The 10,495-nt window shown below is 36.8% G+C and overlaps 1 protein-coding gene across 3 annotated transcripts; it reads right to left on the reverse strand.

Annotated features, from left to right (window-relative positions):
* Window positions 1-1,225: 1,225 nt before the first annotated feature.
* MRPL42 (mitochondrial ribosomal protein L42) lies at window positions 1,226-9,048 on the reverse strand. Of its 3 annotated transcripts, none has more exons than XM_032222010.1 (6): window positions 8,953-9,048; window positions 6,571-6,687; window positions 4,897-4,960; window positions 4,379-4,463; window positions 2,696-2,856; window positions 1,226-1,456 (listed from the first exon to the last, which is right to left on the reverse strand). In XM_032222010.1, the coding sequence occupies exons 2-6, from the start codon at window positions 6,635-6,637 to the stop codon at window positions 1,411-1,413; spliced, it is 423 nt and encodes a 140-aa protein (XP_032077901.1). In that variant the 5' UTR covers window positions 6,638-6,687; window positions 8,953-9,048; the 3' UTR covers window positions 1,226-1,410. The 3 variants fall into 3 exon arrangements, with proteins under 3 accessions (XP_032077901.1, XP_032077900.1, XP_032077902.1); XM_032222009.1 differs by having other exon boundaries at window positions 4,897-4,975; window positions 8,953-9,047; XM_032222011.1 differs by having other exon boundaries at window positions 6,571-6,642; window positions 8,953-9,046.
* Between the last annotated feature and the right edge of the window lie 1,447 nt (window positions 9,049-10,495).

The following is a 10,495-nucleotide window of genomic DNA, read 5'->3' on the forward strand; positions in this document are numbered from 1 at the left end:
TTTTATAATCACCATAAGAATTTGCAGGCCAGTTCCATATAAAAGCAATATAATGCTTTCTTTTTTTCCCTTCCAGTGTTGACCCTTGTGGAATATTTTCCCAAAATATACCGGTATTTATCTGATTCTTATCTTATTAAAAACTACAATGCTAATAACATTGTTTCCTGTGCTTCTAATAAAGTATTTTTCAGTCCTTCATCTGGCTTTCAGGTTGGGTTTGCCTCTCATTTAGCCATAGTTTGGTTAATCATGGAATAAGCTACGATAAGGCTCAAATAAGTTTTCAACTATTAGAAATCTTTCTATTGATAATTTTGACAGCATGCAATGAGTTTCCCTTCAACCCTTAGCAAAAGAAAGTTTTAACTACTAATTTGAGAATTTACAAAAGATTTTTTGGAATAAGCAGGGAAAAGGTAATTAAAATTTGATTTTAGAAAGTTACAAATGGACTAAGGGTCTAGATGAATTTGAAATAATATTTTGAAATTATAAAGAACTCTTCCTGTGGAAAAATGTCTGATTAAAAAAATAGAATGAGATTTTAAAAACTGGACACAATGAAACTCAAAGATTATAATGCAAAGACAAGAAGACATGAACTTGACTGAACTTGACTAAAATTACAGAATGGAACAAAATATTCTAACATTGGACATATTGAAGATATTTCTTTGGGAAAAAAAAGGATTCTTATATTAATACTGTCAAAAAAGGACTTTTGAGGTGTTTTATGGATTTGTATATAGATAAGGGATGGGATATGGAAAGAGATCATTTGTATTTTAAGAGATAATAAGTTAATAAATTATTTATTTTTTTATCCTTATTTTTCTATTTTCTTTTCTTTCTTTTCTGCACTTCTACTTTCTTTCTATTCTTTTAATTTGCATTAGTTTTTACAGTGTGAGAACCAAATCCTATGTGTGGCCCATAGCAGGCTACATTTATACTGTACATTTGTTTTTTTGTCACTTTGATTCTGACAATCTTACAGACGTTTCTGGAATAGAAACTCTGCTCATTATTTTTATAGGGATACAAAATTAATTTTCAATGGAGGTAACAAGAAGCAAAGGTCCTCGGGGTACTTTTCATAAAGTTTATTATTTAGTTTTTATTCTGTTTTGGCTGCATATTATTAACATATTCCCTGACATGCCCACACCCACAGATTTCTCCCCCCCCCAAAAAAAGTATAGTAAATCTGAATTCTTGTACAATAGTGCCCTCTGGTGGTTCACATACCAATTCATCTCAGCTAGCAATATTTGGGAATGAAACTTCTATTTTGCATATAAATCAGAATCCCTAGATTCTACAAATTATCTAGAGAAATTTAGTTAGAAATGAATGAATGAATGAATCTAAAGGAAGTTTTCCATGATGATAAAGACAAATGTAATTTCATCGGTCTTTGGGAGTATTGGTTTTCCTGCGTCTACTGTGATACCTAAATGAAAAAAAAAGAAGAAGATATATTAAGAGTGTCTCAGACACCAAATAATTTAAATACTTGTTTTTTAAGAGATTAGAAGTGTTATTAACAGTTATGTTTGAAAATGTTAATTTTATAAAGGAAGAATGTAGACATGTTCTGTTTATCTAATAATTAAACCATTTTTTGTGCAGTTTCTTTAATCATGTAACAAATCTATTGTTTTGGTTCAAGAGCAAAAGTAATTCCCAGCTGTAGAAGGATTCCAATTTTTTAAAAAATATGAACCCTGCTTGGAACATTCAGAGGGGCCAAAGCATACCCAATACTATTCCCACTTTCACTGAAATGTCTGGAGGAAAAAGGAACAAGATTTTCCTAGAAAAAACCTGTGGTACCAAATTCAAAGGGAATTGTGGTGTATTGTAACAGTTCAGGGTCCTTCAAGGGAGACTATGCATTCCAGAAGAGTTAAGAGACAACTCAATTCAGACAGTTTGTGTGAAAGAGTATGAAGAGAGCCATTCCCTAACAGTTCCCAGAGTATAGGCTTGTATAGCACAGTGCTTTAGTTTGGCAAGATTCTGTACAGAGGTAGTGAATAATAAAGAAATCTGCTTAATGAATCACCATGTGTCTTTTTTAATTCTGAGGGCCTGATAGGAACCTTGCATAAAAAGCATAAAAGTACAATATGGATACATCCTATTCAATACCTTCTTGATCTTTCTTGCACATAATAGAAATCCATGACACACCTGAAACTTCCTCAAACCGTGTCTCATCCAAAGCTGCATATTGCTTTAAGAGCATATGATTGACACCAAGACATTTAGAATGCAAATTATGTGTACATCAACTGGGCTACAGGCATATCAACTTCCCAAAGAAGTACAGGCCCCAGTCACATGATACTTTTTCACCACTTCCACTGGGAAGCAATTTCATTAACGGGTATTTATTGGCCCAGACAGGGTCTTATTTTCTTTTGACCCCTGAAATAAGCGCTTGGCCTTATATTTGGGGAGGTCTTATTATTTTTGAGGTGCAGGAGGAGACGAGCGTGGTCACCTCATGGCTGCTGCTGGGTTGCAATATTTTTGGGGAGGGCTTATTTTTTGGGGGAGGGCTTCTTTTAGCACATGTGCTCAAAAGCCCAATTGGACTTATTATCCGTGGAGGTCTTATTTTTGGGGAAACAGGATAATTCCATTCTATTTTAATTCTACAATGGATACCTTCAGAAATACTTACTGTCCAACAGGATACCAGCGATGTTTGGTTGTGTAAAACATTTTACTAAGTGTCTCAATTGTGGGCTCCTTCTTGTAGTCTTTCTCGTCTTCTAATTTAGATTTCAGGACTTGTTCATGTGTTTCTTCTTTATAGGTTACAGGGTCTAGTTGTGGAATGGGCTGTCAAAGTATATGTTATCCAAATTAAGAAATATAACTAAAAATCTATTTCTCCAAAGAGATTCCATTTATTAACACTACACATCCAGATGAGCTGGCACTATTTGACTATAGTACAGTTAACGGAGTCTAGGAACACAAGACAGCAAAACTATTAACACCAATATACACCAATTAAAGTTTTGTAAAAAGCATTTATAATAAGATCTTACTACAAAGGCTTTCTGCAAGACTTTTCTTAGTGTGTAGTTAGCCTAGCATCCTGTTTCCATCAATGGGCAGCCATATTTCTCCAGGAGGTTTACCTGCAAAGCATAAAGACAGTGCTGACTTTCTCACAGTTTTCCTCCATAATCACATATATCCAGCGATATGCTGCTTTTAAATCTGGAAGACGTGCTTATCTTCCTTGTTTAATCCCTTTAATCTATTTAATAATTACATATTTTTGGCACTGAATTCATAAGATAATTGTATGTGAAATAAAAATATTGTCTAAATGATATTCCAATCAATACTAAAATCACTTGACTCCAAACTTTAGAGAAGGAGCATCTACAACTGTACTCCATAATCCATAATCAATGAATGCATTTACACCTTTTAAAATGATCCTGAACAATATTTAAGGTTAAAGTCAATATTGTACTTCTTCTAAATAGTACTGAGATTACCAGGACACCATTTTCCCATTATGTGACCTGAATGTATTTATGTCATCTATTTGAAGGTAGCTCAAAATATCTGAGGTAATCCATTAATGTAATTTTGCTGCTTCCTGCATTTACCTTTTATGATTTATCTTGTAAATCACATTTATATTATGGTATAATACCCATCAACATATATATGTAGAAGAGTACCTAGGCTAGTGATGGCTAACCTTTTTCTAAAGGCGTGCCAAAATGTATGTGTGCACGCTATTGCGCATATGCCCCCTCACCTGCGCATGCACATGTGACCCCCCCACATGTGGGGGAGGGGTGTTTTCGCTCTCCCCAGGCTCCAGGATCCAAACGGATATTTTCTAAACTTCCGGTTGGCCCACTGGGCCCATTTTCTGTCCTCCCCAGGCTTCAGGAAAGCCTCCGGAGCCTGGGGAGAGCAAAAATGGGTCCAACAGGCCATCCAGAAGTTTGGGAATGATCCGTTTCTGCCTTCCAGAGGGCCTCTTGGAGCCTGGGGGAGGCCCTTTTCCTGCTCCTCAGGCTTCAGGAAAGCCTCTGGAGCCTGGGTGGGGCGAAAAACAGCCCAAAAGGCCAACTGAAAGTTCTGGAGGTTTTTCACTTTCTCCAGGCTCCGGAGGCTTTCCTGAAGTCTGGGGAGGGTGAAAACTGCCTCTCCCGGCCCTCAGGAAGGCTGAAAATAAGTGGCTGGCAAGCACATATGTGCCGGAGCTGAGGGCTACTGTGCCGGCAAATATGGCTCCGCGTGCCACCTGTGGCACGCTTGCCATAGGTTCGCCATTATGGACCTAGGCGTAGTAACTATTTTCAGGAAGATGCAATTTTCAGTAACTTACTTTTGTGTGTTCATATGGAATGTCCACTGAAGGGTGATAAAAAACAATTGTCTTTCCATCTGATGTCATAGCAAGTTCAACTTTGCTAGAAAATAAAGCAGATGTCAACATTCCTGCCATTTTAAAATTTGAGAAGATGGCATTGGAGATAATGTTTAATTAAAATTTATGGAAAATATATTAAACAATAATTATTTTGAATGACAACCACAAGCTGTAAAATATTTAACTAAAAGTCACTAACAAGATTAAAAATTGCCAAAATATATTCAAGAATAATATATATTATTAATTAGTTAAACCTAATCAATGTATCAGGCAGGTTAGTTTAAAACAAAGGCACACACCAGTTTTTGCATTTGTCTTCAACCCACAAAGACAAGGGAGTTGCCATGTACTGGGTATATCGTGATGGCACACTGTATGAAACTCAATTACCAGCCCATTCTGTACAAATGTTAGCATCTAACAGTCTTTGTAAATTAATAGTGATAACTTGTAGAATAGTTAATACTTGCCAATTATAGTCATCAGGAAGTGGTGTATATGTAGATTTGGAACAGGCATGAAATATGGCTGCATCTGCAAATACAGGAGCTAAATAGTATAACAGAACACACTGTGAGTCTCTTTTATAGTGCTACTCTAGGGTTGATGATAAATTTAGGGGTTTTAACAACAATCCAATTGTTTCATTGCTCAAAACTTGTAAATCAAACTGCAACTTTGAAAGAAAAAGGACTTCTATAGGGCAGTTTTATCCAACTTGGTATTCTCTAATATTTTGGATTGGAATTCTCATAATCCTTAGCTTTGGTACCATAGAATAATGGGAACTGGGGACATCAAGCAGAGGAGGCCTGATTTAGAACATATAGAAAAGGGTGAGGTGGGGGAGGGACATAAATGTTCATGGACATTTAAGGCAAGACTACATTGGGAATCCAAGTGTATGCCATTTGATAGCACTCACTAGTATTGAGTTCTGTATTTTGAACAAAAGGAAGACCAACAAGGTTCTTTTTCTGCTCATCTGCTATCCGCACAGTTGCCACTGAAGCTGCATTATTTGTTCCTCTTAACCGATGTAGTCCTGGGAATTTATATTTCTTATCACTCAAAATAACATTATATTTCCTTATCCATGAATATAGGTAGTGAATTTACAATCACAACTAACACTGGAAATTCTGTTGCTAAGCAAAGTGGTTGTTAAATGAATCATACACTATTTTACCTTTTTAGTCCATGGTCATAAAGGGAATCATGAACTTGTTAAACAAACTTGGCTTTCTATTGATTTTACTTGTGGAAATCCCATGGGAAAGTTGCAAATGGTAATGATGTAACCATGGGACACTGAAAGCCTCATAAATATGTTCCAGTTGCCAAATGCCCAAATGTTGATCATGTGAGCAAAGGGAGATTGTGATGATTGTAAGTCACTTATTTTAGTACTGTCATAACTTCAAACAGTTGTTAAATGAATGGTCATAAGGCAAGGACTACCTGTAAAGACATTGACAACTAAGCAAAGATCATAAAAATAGAACTGTTTCTTCTTGCATAAACTGAATACTATTACTGAATAGAAAAGGGCTTAATCAATTTTACATTGAAGTCAATTCTTTCTGTTCCTACCAGTGGTTCTTTCTGTTCTTATCGGTATGGTGCAATGGGGCCTGGTGTCCACCACATGAATGCGCACAGCACATGCGTGCACAGCACACACATGCAGCCTTACCTCTTGCGATGCCTCCGCGACACTCCAGCTGCTCGGTGGAGTGTTGCGCAGGCGCCATACACACCGTGCGCAGAAGCACCAAAGAGCTCAAATACAGGTAAAGAGGGCGGGCGGGTGGGCCCTCCGAAGCATTGTACCAGGACGGTACCCGGTGCTCCCGGAAGGCATCGGTACGCCTGTACCGGGGCATACCGCCTGCAACTACCACTGGTTCCTACCCAAGCTAAGTAACATAGTTTTATAGTGACAACATCCTTGTCTCTTGAGCAAAAGAAGGCCACCACATGGAGGATTTTCAGATGGCCAATGTCTGACATAATGTTCATTTTTTCAGAAAGACTGAAATGGACTGTTGATTTCTAATGTAAGGTCATTACTCTCCTGGCCACAAAGAAGCAGTATTCTAATATCCAATTAGCTAGTAACACAGAGAATGCACAATGCTTACCAGTTAGCAAATGCTTCCTGATGAAAGTTGCCAAATGCAAGACAGACTTCCTTGAGGCTGTGGCCATGGTAGCTAGTCAAAGAGTGGAATTTGGAGAAATCAATTCAGGTTTCATTCCTGTTTAAAAGTCAGCTCATTAGCTTAAATATGTTAAGTCAATAACAAGTTAATTACTCCAGTATTCAACAGTGTTCAATGCATTACTAGGGAGCAATTAACAATACAAAGTCTAATCATTGCCTGAGAATTCATTATTTTAATTCCATAGATGGGAACTATTTCATATTCACAGTCATTATTGACTATTTCATTAGCCATATTCCTCTAAACCGACCTAAAAAAATTCTAGGTATGTGGACTTCAGTTTCCAGAAATACCATCAACAGCCATATTGATTGTGGAATTTTGGGTCTGAAGTCCACATACCTGGAAATTGTCATGACTGAGAAGCACTGCTTGAAAGCCGCACATTTCCAAGGTAGAATTAGGATATTGCAAAAATAAGGATAAATAACCAAAAGTTATATAAAGCATGCAAGAACTGTTTCCCCCTTAATTTTGGCTGGATGGAGTCACCGAAGCAGCAGGTGTGAGTTAAATGGACTCCAGAGAATGGTAGAGGACAGGAAGGCCTGGAGGAATGTTGTCCATGGAGTTGCGATGGATTGGACATGACTTCTCAACTAACAACAACATGTTTATAAATAACTCAAGGCGGTGAACATACCTAATACAGTACTCCTTCCTCCTCCTATTTTCCTCATAACAATGACATTATGTGGTTCCACCTGGGCTGAGAAAGAATGACTAGGCTAAAGTCACCAAATCGGCTTTCATGGCCAAAGTGGGGCACACTCTCCCCTTTCGAGGTCAGTATCTTAACTACTAGACCAAACTATAGAAGAAAACTTAAAAAGAAAAAGAAAATAATAGGCAGAAGATATTAATAAAATTTTTGTTCCTTATCAAAATATTACTTGACTGCAACAGCTATTGCTGCCATGGTGTGGCTTTAAATGAGTACTCAAGTTTCTAGTCTGTCCCCAGCCCCAAATCTAAGCAGAATTAATACAACTTGATTGCTTTTCAACTGATTTCCACCCATCCACCCCCTCAATTCCAGCACATTCATCCTTGTTGTTCTTAGTATTTGTCCCAGTTATTTGCAGGATGCACTTGATTTACATTGCGCTTGCATAGTTCTTATCAATGTATGGTGTGACATGAGGTTTTGTTTTTCAGCCAGTTTGTCATTGTTAATTAGGCTGACAGGAGATGACTGGCCCAAAGTCATTCAGCTGGTTGCCATGCCTAGGGGAGGAGGAGAACCTGGCTCTCTCTGTTAACACTCCAGCTACACAACTGGTTTTCTGCATCTTTACTCAAATATGGCTTTTAAAGTGATTTAAATAAATATTAATATAACTATGAACAAATAAAAGTTAAAATGCTACTTTAGTATTTTAAAATAAACATTTAAAAAAGAAGGAGTTTAAGCCAACACTGAAAAGCGAAAGAAGTATAATTAGGCAAGCATTTTAGGAAGGTAGTTCCATACAATATGTGTGGGAAAAGTAAAAATTCTGACTCTTATTGCCATCCATTTAACTTGGAGCCTAGTATCATTTGAAATTCTCAGGCAAAGTTTTCAAGGCAGAAGTCATTCCAAATCTTGCTAACAGGTGGTCACAACTAAATCTTATAAGTGAGCACTATCTGGAAAGCAGAAGGTTTATCTCTTTCAGGACTTGAGTAAATTTATACAGGCAGGCTCTAACCTAGTTGTGTCTTGAGCTTTGAAATGACAATACTATGAACTGGTTTAGAATTAAACCATTAAATTCACAAACAGGTATAATATGAATTATAGGGTTGTAATGGTATTACACTTAAAAATGATATTTAAATTCAGTTAAGTCTACGATAATAACCTACATATTGTAAATCCTATGCAATTAGTCTTAAAACTTTATAAATTGGCTTACACAACAAAAGGCAGAAATAACGACCTGTCTTGCTCTCATTTTACTGATTTTACCTGATTCTAGTCAGTATTTACCAATCATTTGGGGTAAAAAAAATAACCCAATTTAGTCACCAAATTTGGTGCTAATTAATAATTTAATTTGTATGCCGCTCGACTCCCAACGACTCTGTAAACTGTGTTAGACTACGAGTGCCATAGAAAGGGAGATTCAACTACTAGGAGAAGAGTGGAAGCTGTAGTCTAACACGTGAAGAATACCGGATACCAGAAGTGCCCAACTACTTTTTAAACGGCATAAGCTAAAATTTCTATATGAGGGTGCGAAAGGACAATAGGACGTGGCCAGACAGCCAAAAGTCTAATCTAGGGAAAAGAAATAACGCAGAAACGCTTACCAAATAGAGGACACCGGATCTCTATGATAAAGACGAATTCTAGGAACAACTTCCGGGAACCCCTCAAGATCCACCAAAGGACATTGGGAAATGTAGTTCGGATGAGAAGACAGTCCAATTGGTAGCGTCCGAGTGTGTAATGATAGACCTTAGCACGGGAGTTTTCCCGATTAGTTTCGTTTTCATAGTTTATCAGCGCAAACTTTCCTTCTTCCTTTCTGATTTAAATGGCATGGTGCGTGAAAATAGAACAGTTCAATCTCGCGTGAGATCGGATAGGACTGGGAATGATTCCTACCTGAAACTCTGGACGACTTCAGAAAGTAATGTGTGCTCTGCCAATAACTTTTTGAGTAGTTCTAGTATACCGCTGAAGTGTCTGATTTCTACTTATTTGACAATAATAATAATAGAAAATCATAGTTATAGTCACATAAGAGACTAATTCCTGATAAAGTCAACAGTTTACTGAATACAGTTTTTGGTATAGGTAACACATAGGCATATACATTAACAATATAAGTTGGATTGTTAGAGTAAGATAGATTAAAATTGTAATGGGTAAATTGAGGTAATTGTAAAACTAGATCAACTATGATTTACTGAACCAGGTTGATTATATGTGTGGAATCAGCAAATAAGTGGATATTTTCCACTCAAATTCTCCTGCTGAAATGGGGGGAGGGTGGAAACACTTAATAACTGGGTCCTAGAAACAAATTTTATAAGTGTGAGCTTGTCAGTAATAGTACAAAGCAATAACACATGCTTGTGTTCAGATATAACTGCCTTACTTCCAAATAGATAATTCTATAACTGGTTTTGACTGGAGACTCTAACAAAAATATTTTTGATGGGCTTAAAGCCCTCCTACCCTAGTAGGTAGAGTGTAAATCAATTTCTTGACTTGTGTTTCTACATTTGGGGAAAAACAATATATATTGTAAATGTTAGGCCTCTGCAAGATCTATTCTTAGCATCTCCAAATTACTTTGGGAAAACTTAGAAACTGAATCAATATAGGTGACATAGTTCATTTAATTTAAGTCAGTTTTGTGATCTATTGGACCAGAGGTGAACAGCCTATGACCCACAATGAAAAAGTCCTCCAAATTCAGATCCACTAATATTTTGTTCCTTAAAAAATATTCAGTGATCAAAATGGTTGGCTGGTTTCAGATTTATTTGCAAAATATAGACTTAATATTCCAGTGCTGTCAGATATAATAATGGAAGGCTAACATTCAGAAACTGTGGTGTAAGAGGAAAAGAAAGAGGCAATACTAGGTGGGAGGAGATGAGAGTATAAATAATTTGGGAAATGGCACGTCCAGTATTGTGGACAAGCTTCCAAAAAGTCTTGCTCAGCATACCTTTCTGCAGTATCATTATTGTATCTTCCTAACAGAAGCCCAGAATAAAAGAGCAACCAATGCTACTATAATATGAAAACACAGACAAAAAAAACCTTTAACACAGTGTGGAAAGATATGAAGACAACCTGTTTTAGAATTTAGAACAAACCAAAATAATCCATGGTAGG

The sequence above is a fragment of the Thamnophis elegans genome, chromosome 7, assembly GCF_009769535.1.
Source record: "Thamnophis elegans isolate rThaEle1 chromosome 7, rThaEle1.pri, whole genome shotgun sequence".
NCBI classification, from domain to species: domain Eukaryota; kingdom Metazoa; phylum Chordata; class Lepidosauria; order Squamata; family Colubridae; genus Thamnophis; species Thamnophis elegans.

What these genes read in the sequence shown, in the direction of transcription:
- MRPL42 (XM_032222009.1), bottom strand. Translation starts at nt 6,637, where the DNA reads ATGGCCACAGCCTCAAGGAAGTCTGTCTTGCATTTGGCAACTTTCATC. An exon ending in CAGGAAGCATTTGCTAACTG is followed by an intron (nt 4,976 to 6,570) that starts GTAAGCATTGTG and finishes TATACTATTTAG; the next exon opens with CTCCTGTATTTGCAGATGCA. An exon ending in TTCCATATGAACACACAAAA is followed by an intron (nt 2,857 to 4,378) that starts GTAAGTTACTGA and finishes ATACTTTGACAG; the next exon opens with CCCATTCCACAACTAGACCC.